This window comes from Phascolarctos cinereus, unplaced genomic scaffold, assembly GCF_003287225.1.
Source record: "Phascolarctos cinereus isolate Bilbo 61053 unplaced genomic scaffold, phaCin_HiC Scaffold_9;HRSCAF=440, whole genome shotgun sequence".
Classification (NCBI taxonomy): Eukaryota; Metazoa; Chordata; class Mammalia; order Diprotodontia; family Phascolarctidae; genus Phascolarctos; species Phascolarctos cinereus.
The window spans coordinates 48,016,199-48,030,688 of NW_027556402.1; the positions used below are offsets into that span (position 1 = coordinate 48,016,199).

The 14,490-nt window shown below is 39.8% G+C and overlaps 1 protein-coding gene across 7 annotated transcripts in view; it reads right to left on the minus strand.

Moving 5' to 3' along the window:
• Positions 1-14,490, minus strand: part of LEF1 (lymphoid enhancer binding factor 1) — a 181,492-nt gene that overhangs the window by 36,765 nt on the left and 130,237 nt on the right. For 4 of the 7 annotated variants that reach the window (XM_021001385.2, XM_021001384.2, XM_021001388.2 and 1 more), the window contains exons 5-8: positions 10,049-10,139; positions 8,290-8,373; positions 5,779-5,901; positions 4,119-4,281 (exon numbers count right to left, since the gene is read on the minus strand). In XM_021001385.2, the coding sequence (XP_020857044.1) occupies positions 4,119-4,281; positions 5,779-5,901; positions 8,290-8,373; positions 10,049-10,139 (461 nt within the window). The remainder of the gene's footprint in view (positions 1-4,118; positions 4,282-5,778; positions 5,902-8,289; positions 8,374-10,048; positions 10,140-14,490) is intronic. The other 3 variants (XM_021001390.2, XM_021001389.2, XM_021001391.2) reach the window with 1 other exon arrangement.

The following is a 14,490-nucleotide window of genomic DNA, read 5'->3' on the forward strand; positions in this document are numbered from 1 at the left end:
GATGATTTGGTAAGGGGAATGATCATAATTATTGTTATTAAATGTTTAAGAACCTATTGGGTCCTAGGCATCCTATGTAGGATACCAGAAAAGCTATAATTTGCTCTCACTGATTCTTTTTCCAACCACAGTCTATTGCAGATAAGAGTTTTTTTTAAGGCTGTGAAACTGCCCTCAGATATTGCTTCAGAGACACTCTCGCCTATTTATAAAGATTGGTCACCTCAAATATTTTTAATTGTTTCTACTTAATTTTATTAGTTATTTCTAGTAGCTGAATTACCAGTAAGCAAATAAAAAATGACCTTATATGTTTTACAAAGAATTGTCATGTATACCAAATATGATACATGTAAATTTTACTTAAAAACAAAAACAACTACCAAAAACATCTTACATGACAGATGCCAGAATAGAGTCAGATCCTACAAATTTGCAAACCAGATAAATCTGAAGTGTTTATGTGGTGGTGCCTGCTTGTAATCCTGGATACCAGGGAGTCTGAGGTTGGTGAATCACTTGAGCTCAGGAATTCTGATCTGTGCTGGGCTAAACCAACTGGGTGTCTGAACTAAGTCCATCATCAATATAGTCAGCTCCTGAGGGCAGGGAGACCACCAGGGAGCCTAAGGAGGATCGAACCAGCCCAGATCAAAGCTCTCGGGCTGATCAATAGTGGGATCAGGCCAAGCAGTAGTGGAGGAGGAGGAGGAGGAGGAGGCAGAGGTGAACAAAGAAGAGAAAAAGGAAAAGGAGGAGAAACAAGAGGAGAAGAAAAAGGAGGATGAGGAAAAAAGGGAAAGGAGGAGGAGCAGAAAAAAATGTATGCGTATCATAAAAATATTTGCTTTACAAAAGGACAGCATGGGTAGAGAGACGGTTTGAAACCAGGAAGACCTGGGGGCAGGTCTGATGACCTCTGATACATACTATCTGGGCTACAGAGAACAAGACACTTAGCCCTCCCAGCTGCTCTAGACAATTCTCTAATTTTATAAATTACAGAGCAGGTGCCCATCAGCGCCGAAAAGGGGGCGTCCTCACTGGAAGTTCCCTATACAAATGAAATCATCATTCTGAAAATGAAAATTTATTTACAGGTCTTCAACTGCTTAATTGGCAGGCCTGAGACCATGAAAATCAAAGCTCTTCCAAATGAAATATCATTCAAATACTAAGATGAAGTGTGTCCAAAAATTATAGATGGAAGTACACAGACCCCCAGATTAATTGACAAAAATTCAGCAGACACTTTGTAGTTTTGAAATGTGCTGTTTCTAGTATGTCTGCAGGGGCTGGATCATGTGGTATAGGCAGTAGGTGGATGTGAAAATTTTATAAGGCACCACAGTGTAGTGGAAAGAAGAGGAGGCTTTGTTTCAGTTCAGTGCTATGGGTTCCAGTTGTATTTGTTGTTATTCAGTTGTGTCAAATCTTTATGACTCCATTTGGGGTTTTCTTGCAAAGATACTGGAGTGGTTTGCCATTTCCTTCTCCAGCTCATTTTACAGATGAGGAAACTGAGGTGAACAAGGTGAAGTGACTTGCTCAGGTTCACAAAGCCAGTAAGTGTCTGAGGCCAGATTTGAACTCACAAAGGGTCTTCTTGACTCCAGGCCCAATACTCTATTCATTGTGCCACCTTGCTGCCCCTGCATAAGACTTTGGTTAGATCACTTAATCTCAATGAAGTTTCCTCATCTGGAAAATAGGGGAGGGTTGGTCAGTGGGTTGGCCTGATAATGTCAAAGCTCCCTTCTGCCTCTAAAATTCTCCGATCTCAGTAACTCCAGGAATCCTTCGAACAAGGCTCTATTTCCTTGGGCCCAAAGAAATGATGGAGGGCAGAAACTACTCCAGTAACTTTGCCAAGAAAACCTCAAATGGGGTCACGAAAATTTGGACCCGACTGGAAAAGACCAAACAACAACATGTGTGCCAGGCACTGTGCTAAGCACCAACAAATATTATTTCCTTTGATCCTCACAATAACTGAGAGGCAGGTACTATTACTGTTCTCATTTGACAGTTGAGGAAACTGAGGCAGATGTAGCTTAAGTGACATGCCCAGGGTCACACTGTTAAGTGTCTCAGGCTGGATTTGAACTTAGGTCTTCCTAACTCCGAGGTCAGCTACTGTGCTACCTGGTCTTCTAGATTTAGGACAATAAAGCGCGTCTTCCTGGGGCTGGAGCAGATTGTGTCAAACCTAGGGACTTCCCTTTATACCGAAGCATGATATGTGGAAAAGGCATAGAACATAGAGACTGCAGACCTGTATTTGGATCCCAGCTCTACCACTTACTGCTTGTGACCTAGGACAAGCCATTCTACCTCTCTTTGCCTTGATTTCCTTATATGTAAAATGAAAGGACTTCACTTGATAACCTTCCAGCGATGATCCTAGGAAAAGATTCTTTATATTTTGCCTTACAGATTTGGGGGAAAGATGGGAGAGGCTGGAGAGAGACACTTATGGTAAGAAGGGGGACAAATAGGGTGGGGATCAGAGTATCTGGGGTCAGTTCTTGGCTCCGTCATTTAACAATCTGTCTATCTGGTGACCTTGGACAAATCACTTAACCTCACTGGGCCTCTGTTTCCTCATCTGTGAAATGAGAGGATTAGACTAGATGATGACTAATTTCCTTTCCAACCCTCAATCTATGAGATGCCATAATTCTAGGTCCTCTCCCAAATGCTCTAATACTACCTTACTTCTCCTACCTTTCAGCTCATAATCTGAGTTGGTGTTACTAATTGAACCAGCTTGCTCTGGACTCTGAACCTTCTTCATAGTTACTGTTTTTCCCCTAGTACACTTGTACCACACTTCTCCCCTGCCTGCCCCCAGGACCATACCGTATCTTTATCTTTTTCACAACTGCTCACCAGACTCATCTTTTCCATAAGATTAATTTTCAGATTCAGCCACCAGCTTCATTTACTCAATTCATTCAAACAGGCCCCTAAACAAAATCCAATGAGTCACAGATTTTCTGGGGATAACTTCAACACTTTGATGGATTTGTGACCCCAGGGATGTAGGTACTCCCCCTAATGATGCCAATGGTAGCTCATCTGGTGAGACTCTTGTCCAGGCATCCCCCAAAGTCTTCCAACATAGTGGAGGCATTCCATTGGGTTATGTTGCTCTGACCCAGCTGTGTGGGAAGCCCTAGAGGAGAAAGCTGGGGGAACTTGGTAAGAGGAATCTTTTAGTGGGTAGCCTCTGGACCCCATGGAGTCCAAGATGGGGCAGGGTGCACCATGAGCCATTGAGGGCCCTGGGGCTACAGCCTAGGGCTAGGCTTGGCTGACCAGCTTCAGGGCCCACTTCTCCTTCCTGGGACAGTCTTAGCCATCCTCCTCTTGCAGACCTTCGGGAACAGGCTCATACAGGCTAGGGATGGGAGTATGGAACTGTAAGGTCACCATAGTCTGAAGGGAAAATAAGAAAACTTGAATAGCATAGAACTGACTGTTGAAAAAAATGTCTATTGTAGACAAGCATCTTATAAACGGTTCTAGTTTCACAAAACTTTTCCCAATTTAAAAGTAATAAGGTTGCAAAATTCTTCGACATGAATAAGCAACAGACTGAGGGACTGTGAAGATCCCCTGTCTTTAGCTCTGCATACGTTTCTGTTCAGCTGTAATCAGTTTGTCCTGTGTCTGGGTCTCCATCCTCTGTGGGTGTTTCTTGGGACACTGTGCTGCCTCGTTCATTAAATGATAAGCTCCTTGAAGGCCACCTGAGTTGTTTTTAATTCTTCCCAGGATCCAGGTGCACCTGCTAGATACTAAGTTTCGACAAGACTGGCAGTTCATGAAAAGTGCTTAGTGGGACATTTACACCTCAAAAATTGGCAATACAAATTAGAGCTTGGTTTATCTTTTTGATGATTATCTAGGCTTAAGAAAGGGATGTAGAAAACGTTAACAATGCGGATTAAACTGTCAAGTGTGCAGTGGGTACATTTTTCTTTTTGGAGGGGGGAGCTGATTGTTAAACATTTACCAGCATGTTGATACTAAAGAGTCATTGAATTTGGGTGGGATTTAATGAAATGTTTCCATGGTGACTGTAAAACTCCACACACTATTTCATTACTTACCCTTCTGCCTAGAATCTGGTTGATGGCTGCACTTTCTTTCAGAGTACACTCAGCTACAACATTCGCTCTCATCTCTTTCATGTATAACATAAAAGCATTCAGAGGTTTCTTAATGTGAGGTCTTTTCGGCTCCTGCTCCTTTCTCTGTTCATGCTGAGGCTTCCTAAAAGTGGGGGTTGCGGGTAGTGAGAAGAGGATCATGAGGGGAGGAAAAGAGAATATCTGTTTACCATCAATAGCCAAACTTACTCCTAGGAACAAAATTGGTGGTCTCACTATATACCCACATGCCTTTACATTTGAAAAGATGGGACCCAGCTAGATAGATCAAACCTAATTATGTCAACAATGGAACCCAGCAAACCATTGACTCTTTGTAGGTAAAAGTCTTCCCTAAACGATACTGGTTTCATAAAACACTTCCCATGAAAAAGAAAACGGCTGAAACATTCTTTGAGATAAATTGGAAATGGATTGAGAGATGGAAAAAGTCTACTTAAAGCCTGAATTCTTTGGTTTTCTTGACGTGAAGCAGAGTATGCAAAGTTGGTGCATGCTTCTTTGTAATCAATCAAATCAGTCGACAAATATTTATTAAGCCACTACTATGTGACTGGCATAATGCTAAGTACTGGGGATACAAAAATTAAAAGAAACATCTCCTGTCCTCAAGGGGCTTATATTCTAGAGTCAGAATCATGGAATCTGAGAATTGGAAGTGACCTCAATAGCTAATTAGTTCAACTCATACCTGAAAGGAAATCCCATAATTCCCTGACAGGTGAATGTTTCTCCAATTTCTGCTTAAAGACTTAAAAGGAAGGGGAACCTCCTATTTTCCAAGTTAGCCCATTCGATCTTGGACAGATCTAATTGTTAGGAAATTTTTCCTAAAATCGATCAAAAATTGACATCTTTGTAACTTCCACACATAGTTCCTGATTCTGTCCTCTGGGGCTAAACAGAAGGTTAAAACCTCTTTCACATGACAGTACTTAAAAAAAAAAGACAGTTATATTGATCCCCCTCAGTCACCTCTTCTCCTTCCATGGATCAATCATATGACATGGACCCAAGGCCCATCACCATCCTGGCTGCCCCTCATTGATCACTCTCCACCTTATTGAGGGTCTTTCTATAACTGTGATATCCTAGACTCTCCTGGACTTCAATCCTATTGTGAAATTAGGAGGATGGCTTTGGCACTAAGAGGGTATAACCTGAGGCATTGGGCTGTTTTGCCTCTAACTTCTGCACTAGCGAGGCTTCAAACCAGAATGTGGGTGATGTCCTTAGTAAGGAAAAGCGCTGATACACCAGTTTATTTTATATGGACTTCCTAGGACCTGTGGTAGCCCCAGCTTCTTTACTGTATGAGCTGAATTGGAGTGGGCACCCTCCTGGCAAACAAGTCCACCACTCACAAGTCAAGATCTGGAGATCCCCTTAGAGGGAGTAAATGTCATTGATTATCTTATGTTCCAACCCTTGCCTTCTGAATCATAAAATAAAAAAGAATGACCACTACATACAGAATCAAAGCATGTCTTAGTGGCTACAGAGACATAACCAGGAAGGCACACTGGAAGCAAATTTTCCTGGTAAGAGAAGTGGGGGATGAGAGGTAGTGAGGATGCCAGGGGACCAGAAGCACACTTACACATGCATTAGCTCATTGTCAGTATGGGGGTGCTCCTGTTTGACCTGAGGCGCTACGATAGCCGGATGAGGGATTCCAGTTGTGTGGGGACCCGGAGGGCCAGGGATCATATGATGTGAAAACCTAAAAGAAAAAAGAAATAGATAAAAATGAATGCCATCACAGCAAAAACCAGGGAAAGACCAGGAAACAGGACACTCCAAAGAAATGTGGGAATGACCATCATTAAAAGTACAAACATTGCTCATTGAATAAAAAAAAACACTATTGCTTATTATAACTGTATTTCTTTCCTGAAGTCATTTGATCAAAATTTAACAGCAGACAAAATTTCCCAACCAGTTTAAAGGATTGAGAAAAGATTCAAAGGACCATAGTATCACACATTTGGAGGCAGAGGGGACTTTCAAGGTCCTCTAGCCCAACCCCGTCTTTTGAAGAAACTGAGGCCCAAAGAGATTGAATTCCTTGTGTAAGGTCATGATGTTAAGGATAAAAAAAAATAAAAAATTTATAATTAGATGGTTCTTAGAGGCCATCAGATCCTAGAGAAAGTAAAATTTTCTTTCTTTTTTTTTTGAAAAAAGTTTTCCAATAATAATGCCAAAAGAACCATTTATTTGGAATATAACATTCCATCATGTAATTCTTTGTTATAATTTTAACAAGAGACCAAAGAAATAAACCAAAAAGGTTATCTCTCCATTTGCAGAAAAGTATCCAAGTATAAGAATCTCCACCCCAGACATCCATCCAACTTTTGCTCTCTCATATCCAAAGATCAGAAGCAGAAAGAAATAAGAAAAAAAGAAAGCTTTCCTTCAAATAATAAACATAATTGAAATAGTCTCAGATACTCTTCTGTACTTGTTGTACAGAATATCCCTTATACCATACTAGGAGGATTGCTTAAGAAATCGTGACTTATGGAAAATTGATAAAGAATTCAAGAAGACATTTTTAACGAGTACAGTGTTGTATTTGATACCAAGAGAAAGCCAAGTCCATGTACATGTATTAAAAGCAACTACATTTCCAAAGGCTTGCATTGCATTATAATGGTCTTAAAATATCCACCACCAATGAGCACAAAAGAGGGGAAACCGCCATGCAAGTAAAACTAAACAAATAAGAGTCAGAGGATCATATCCTTCGAGGTGGAAAAGACGTTGGAGGTCATCTCCTGTCAACAAGTTCTTTGAATATGTTTGGCTTCATTTAAGAAACTTTTGCTTTTCAAAGTGTTTTAAGGGTTTAAGAAGAGCCCTCCTCTTCCTCCATGGCCTTCCCACATATTCAAGGTTGGCAGCTCTGCTCAATTACTTCAACCCCCAAATCAGGCCTTTTGGGAGGAAAAAAAAAATTAGCTCTTTCATCTGGGAAGAAAAGAACTCTCAATGAATATGTCCTATCTGGGAAACAAACAAAAAATAAAGACTGCAGGACTTTCATCAGAGAATGAATCTGCTAAATTTAGGATTTAAAAAAACAACATATGATACTGATTATTTGTCAGTGAAAAAATCCTGTCACCAGACAGTTCTAACAATGTGACTTGAAGTGGGTGTAATTTTTTTTTCCTATGGGGGAAAGAGCTAATTTTGTGTTGGACTCCCTAACTGAAATGTCTATGATTCACCTAGAAGAGGGTAAAGAAATTATAATGAGCTTAAGAAACCCAGGTTAGAAATTTAAAAAATAAAGTAAATATTGATTACCATTTCTTAATAAAACCAGTATGATGTCCCACAGGATGACAGTATTTCCCTTGAGAAAGTCACACCAAATGCACAGATGATACATTGCAATCTTGTGTGAAATATATCAAGCACAGGATTCAGAAGCTATCTTGCATCCCAGGTGCAAAAGCATTTACATAGAGCAGTTTTTAAGTGTGGCATGGCAGGTCTCAGAGAGCATTGCTTGCACTAATAAGTCAACACATGGCCTGATTCACACACTAGTACAGACATCCCATAGGTACTGACAGCTTGTACACACAACCCTTATCCTGGGGCTAGGACTGGACCCTGCAGAATCTGTGTATTTTTTACCAGCTACTCACGCTAGGCTGAACTTGAGACTCGTGTCCAGGAAGCAAATTAGAGGAGAGTAAGCCGCTCTTCCCCCTCCTCCCCAATATATTTTTATTAAATCAAGCAAACTCTTGACTGCAATTTCCAACATCGGAATATTTCACCCCCTACATATACATGGAGGGAGGAGGAGCCCTTTCACTTTGGGAGTAAATACTTGCAAGTGTGGGAGATCACGGATCATTGGCGGATCTGGTTTCTATCTCCTGTCTGCTGTATACGGCTCCTACCTGGGAAATCCTAATTAGCACTTCTAGTGTGGGAGCCAGGCAGCCTGTACCTACAGACAGACATGTTGTTGAAATCGAGGCACCGCTCCTAGCTGTCTAAAAAGGCAAGCAGAGGCATACAAGATGCGAGAGAAAAAGCAGCAGCTTGTATTCAAATGCCCCAGTTTTCCGCCTCCTCCACCTACCTGGACATGGAAGTGTCGACTGAGAGTGAGGATGGGTAGGGCTGCCTGAATCCACCCGTGATGGGATATACAGGCTGACCTTGCCTGAGGTCACAGAAGAAAGGATCCCATCAATAATAAAATAAGAGTTACCAACCAGCAATAACAATGAGAGGAGGGCAGGATGAAAATAATGTTGTCTGGGGTTTCAATAGCTTCCCCCCTCCCCCACCTCAATCTCTCCAGTTATAGATAACTGGCTCCCCATCTCACTCCCACCCCCAAAAGAGCCATTTTCCTTCAAGAAAAGCTCCCCTCCCCCACATACCCCAGTTTAAAATATTAGTTAACACAAAGGCTTGTGAGTCAAGTCTTCTCTGCCAAAAAAAGAGAAAGTAGCCAGTCAGTGAATTTCATCTGAAAAGTCTGCAGACTGTTAGGAAATGGAATTTTTAAAAATGAACAAAAATTGGACAAATCAATCCCAGTGACCAAACATCTTTACCCCACCCCCTACCCATTTCTTTTTCATTCACATATTCCTTCATTCCTTCATCAAAAGACCTCCTGTTTGTTTTTCTTTCCATCCTCCCTTCAGATCCCATCTCTCCTTCCCTCCCTCCCTCTGTCTTTCCCATATCTAACATTACATTTCCTTGCATACTTAGTTTACACCCTCTTTTCTAACTGTCCCTGATGGGACTTGCATAGGATTAATGCCCCCTAAGTAGCTAAGTTCAGAAGGAATAATTGATTCAGGTTTGAAAGTGTAAGCACAATCAATTTAATTCAAACAGAGTTATTGACCGAGAGATTTAATGCTTTAATTAAAAAAAAAAAGACAACTGGCATTTCCAAAGCTGCTGGCCTTAATAGCAACCAGGATGATAATCTACAGTTAAAAAGAGGAGAGATGAGAATTCTTAGCACATTGCATAGGGTTGGAGGAGAAGAAGGGAAAGAAACACAGACTAAAGTTTCATCACAGATACCAAAAGAAGGAATAGTACACTCCAAGAGGAGGAGAAAAATAAAAGATGAGGGACCACACACCACAAAAGGCAATATTCTGTGTGTTTCTTCTTCCTTCTTTCTTTCAAATTACATTTCCTTTGCCTTTAAAGTTTTGGCTAAACAACAACAATAATTTTTTTAAAAACCAACCTTTAAAAATGAAATAAAAACAAAGGTAAAAAAAGACTTCAACATCAAATTTTCAAGGAAAAAAAAGTCCTAAATAACTGCTTTTGACTGATGTTGAAGTTGAAGGTACACATCATCTTTCCCAAAATTCAAGAACTGTTTTCATATTTTAAATTCCTGTAGAAGGTCTACTCTACCGACAGCTGACAGCTTTTTCTTCCCAGTTTGACACAATTACTTTAGCGAGAAAAAAACCATTATATATGTTCACCTTTGGTGCTAGAAATTACAAGTTTATTCATAAAAAAAAACTTTTTAAAATGTTTTCCCTAAGAGCTGTCTATTTGCAGTCATACCAAATGCCCAAAGCAACACACTGGATCCATCCAACTATGAGCTTCAAAGCAAAAATGCTATATGTTCATTTTCTACACATATTAGAAAACAGATTCAACCTGTTTCAAAGTCTACATTTTTTTAATCTTTTAAATTGAAATGAAATGAATTGACCACCTTCCTCACCAAGTGAAATTTTCTTTACTCCATGGTACTGTTCATAAAGTTAACATGAATAAATGAAAAAGGAAAGGTATGAAAGTACAGATATTCTACTTCCAAGTTGTCAAAGGGTTCTTACCAGCCAAGAGGTGGGGTAATCTGTCCTACACCACTTGGAGACAGGGGATAAAAGGTAGGGATGTCAGGAGCTGGAGGATGTCTGGACATGCCTGTTAAGAAGAACAGAGGAGAGGTAAATTTTTAGATTCCGCAGGCCACTGGGCGAAGAGACGAATGAAAAAAGAAATAAAATGCCCTATACTTTAATCAAGAGATGGAATCAAATTGTTTTTATTGTGGAAATTTGGAAGAAGTTATAAGAAAAGCACTTTGTAAATGACTGTATGAACATGAAGTACTACTATTACTGTTACTATTATTATGATTATTATTATCCTCACTTCAAAGGGATTTGAATTCTAGGAACAAAAACTTCGTCTTGACTAATGCATAATATATTTTAGTAATTCAGTTACAACATTGACTTTTTTTGAGGAATCCGTGAAAAGCACAAATGTACCATTAATTCAAACTCATCAAATCTGATTTTAGAAAGATGTTATTTATTCCACTTTATTTCCTTTTAGCTATATAACTCTTCTGACAGGCAGCATGAAACAAAAAGGAGGATGGATGGTGCAGGCAAAGTAAATAGCCTTTCATGAAGCTACTGCAGGATTAGGTAGGCACCTATTTTTACCAATTTTAACTGACTCCCTCATGGATGAGATTTGGAAAATTTGCTACCAGAGGATCACGGCTTAATTAGGAATCATCTTCAGTCTCATAATGGTCACACTTGATATGATTCATTGGGTTTCTGACTGTCACTTCATCTTCAGCTAAGCTCTGCACAGCAAGTGGAGACCTCTGGGCTTCAAGGTCACCCTGTTCCACATCAGTTGCATTTCACAGAAAGGCAATGTCCCACTAGAAATGTTCATCTTCCCAGCCACAGAGTGCCCCTTAAATGTAAGAAGCACCTCAAGATTAGACCTAATCCTAGTCCCAGATGACTGTCTTTTGCTCATGTTTTACCTAAGACTGTCTATGAACAAGCCTATGAAAAGCTGTCATTTAATATGTTTGGGGAAGTAGAGCCTAGGAAGGGAAAAGCTATTAAGGCTTCTTAACACATTAATTCAACTCCTTTAAAAGGCTATTTCAATATTTATGCTCACATTCTGGAGGTGTGAAAACCGAAGAAACATACCCATGGGAAGTGAAATGTTACTGAGTGAACAGATGGCTGGAATGTGTGTGGTACAGGTAGACTGGGTATATATCACGGATTTATGTGACATTCGCTTTCCATGCAAAATCCCATTGAGTTCCATCTGGATTTTAGGAGACAACAAAAATCTTGAAATTGAATATGGAATAATAGTCAGCATTTAGACACCTCTTTAAGGCTTGAAAAGGGCTTCACATATATTATGTTACTTATTCCTCACGACAACCCCATGAAGTAGGTGTCATTATTAACATCATTTTACAGATGAGGAAATTAAGGCTGAGAGTGACCTGTCTAGCTAGTCAGTGTCTAAAGCAGGTCTTCCTGATTCCAAATCCTGAGCTGCTAGCTACCTGGAACAGTAGGAAGAACAAAAAAAGGGAGAAGGCTGATGGGAACGAGAAATAGCCAAGACCGAGACCAAGGGCAGCTAGGTGGGGCAGTGGAGAGAGCCAGGGCCTATGGTCAAGAAGACATGAATCTGGCCTCAGTTACTTATTAGCTGTGCGATCCTGTGCAAGTCACTTAACTCTGTTTGCCTCAGTTTCCTCATCTGTAAAATGAGCTGGAGAAGGAAATGGCAAATCATTCAAATATCTTTGCCAAGAAAACCCCAAATGGGGGTCACAAAGAGTTGGACACAACTGAAAAACAGCAATAACAAAAACACATGAAAAATCTGACTTAATAGTCAGGTAAGCAAGCTGTTTTTGCTCTAGTCATTTTCAATCATATCCAACTTTCGGTAACCCCATTTAGGGTTCCCTAAGCAAAGATATGGAATGAGTTGCCATTTCCTTCTCCAAAGTAAGCAAGACATGAGGACAAAGAGAAAGGCCCCTTACTTTCTTTTAATAGATTGACTATCACATAAGATAGATTCTTGTTTTTGCTCAGGGTCGGGGAGTATGACTAGACAGCAGTTCTTGTGAAAAAGATGTGGATGTTTCAGTAGACTACAAGCTCATTGTTAGTCAACCATATATCACCCCTGAAATAGAAGTCTCCTAGCTTCAGACTGAGTCTTTGAATCCATTTGTTCTCCATAACTGGTTTTGTGTGCTCACTGCTCCTTTCTGCCTCTAAATTCTTGCTTGTACACACACACACACATACACACACACACACACACACACACACACACAATTAGAATGTACCCTCCTTGATAGAAGGTACTGTTTCATCTTTGCCTTTGTATTTACAACCCAGTACATGGTAGGTGCTTAATAAATGCCCATTTCAGAAATATGTTTAATGTGATTGTATATGTAAAACCTATATACCAGATTGCTTGCTGTCTAGGGGAGGAAGGAGAGGAGGGAAGGAGGAAGAAAAATTTGGAACTCAAAATTTTACAAAAATGAATGTTGAAAACTATCTTTACAAGTAAAATGGGGAAAAAATAAAATACTATTAAGGAAAAAAGATGAAATAAAGTAAAATGTAAAATTTTTTAAAAATGCATATTGACTGATAGTGGGCAAGATTCCAAAGCTAACACAATCTAAAACTTTGTTAAGGCAGGAAAAGACTACATTTAGAAGAAAGGAGATAATAAGCTTATTATACTCTGTTCTTGTCTAACCATAGCATTTATAAATAATAGTAATAATATAATATAAATAAATAATAAATAATAGCATTTATAAAGTGCTTTAAGGTTTAAAAAAACACTTTGTATATGTTAACTCATCTGTTCCTCAAAACAACCCTGGGAGGTAGGTGCTATTCTTATCCCTCATTTTACAGTTGAGGAAATGGAGGCAGAGATAGGTGACTTGCTCAGGGTCACACAGCTATTCAGTGTTTAAGGCAAGATTTAAATTCTTCCTGGCTCCCAAGTCCAGTGGTCTCTCTAGCCATCTATCATCTGGAGTATTGTGTTCAGTTCTGGTACCACATTTTGAGAAGGGCATTGGTTAACCGGACTTGATCCCAAGGAGGGTGGCTGTGCCAGTCAGAAGCTGAATTAAAGGACTTGTACATGTGTATGCAGTATGACAAGGAGTAGACTTAAGAGGAAACTCGATAGTTCTCTGCAAATATCTGAAAGGCTGTCAAGTGAAAGAAAGATTAGCCTTGTTCTGCTTGACCCTAAAGGGAAGAGATAAGAGCAATGGGTGAATTTGAAGAGAGCTAGATTTTATCCTGACACAAGCAAAGTCTGCCCTATGATTAGAGCTGCCCCCATGTGTAATGGGTTGCCTCAGGAGGGACTGGTCTCCCCTTCACCAGAGGGGACCATTTCTCAAAGATGTTGTAGACCATGGATTCTTAACGTTTTTTCAATCATGAACCCATTTTCAATTCCTTCTCAGAATAACAGTTTTAAAAGCATAAAATAAAATAGGGTTACAAAGGAAACCAGTTGTGTTGAAATAGAGATGTATTTTTTTTCTCATCCAAGTTCACAAACCCTGAATCTATGTACATGGACCAGGTTAAGAATTCCCTGTTGTACAGGGAGGTTCCCGTTCAGCTCTGCATTGAACTAGAGGACCACAAAAGCCCCTTTAGATTCTGAGAGTCTACTGAAGAATGTACATTGATGGAAATATCATTTCATCATTACAGCTTTTGCACTGATCTAGAACAACGGTGTCAAACTCACATAGAAAAGGGAGCCGATAAACCATTTCTAAGGATTCTTGCAGGCTGGACAATGGTCTATTATATTTTTATTTATTTTATTCACTATTTCCCAACTACATTTGCATCTGGTTTAGACTGCATTTGGAAGTGTTGAGGCCATTTCACATCTCACACATTTGATTGAGATCACAACCCTAAAGTTAGACTCCTTTGGCAGAGGCAGCTAGGTGGTGTGATAGATAGAGTGCTGGGCCTGGGGTCAGGAAGATCTGAGTTAAAATCCTGCCACAGGCACTTCCTAACTGTGTGACCCTGGACACATCACACAACCTCTGTCTGCCTCCATTTTCTCAACTGTAAAATGGGGATAAGAATACCACCTACCTCCCAGGGTTGTTGTGAGGATCAACTGAGATAATATATATATATTTTTAAATTGAAAAGAACTTTAAAGATTATGTAGTTGCTCAATGTTCCATCTAGTTCTTTGACCATGTTCCATCAGCATAAACTAGGAAGACTGAACCTTGTATCTGCTGTTGTAATCACAATTTATAACAAAATTAATGACATAATAGACCACAGTATCTTTGTGCTAGACCTGGAAGGAATGTCAGAAGTCATCTAATCCAAACACTGAGATAATATTTTTAAAGAGCTTAGCAGAGTGCCTGGCACACAGTAGATGCTTAATA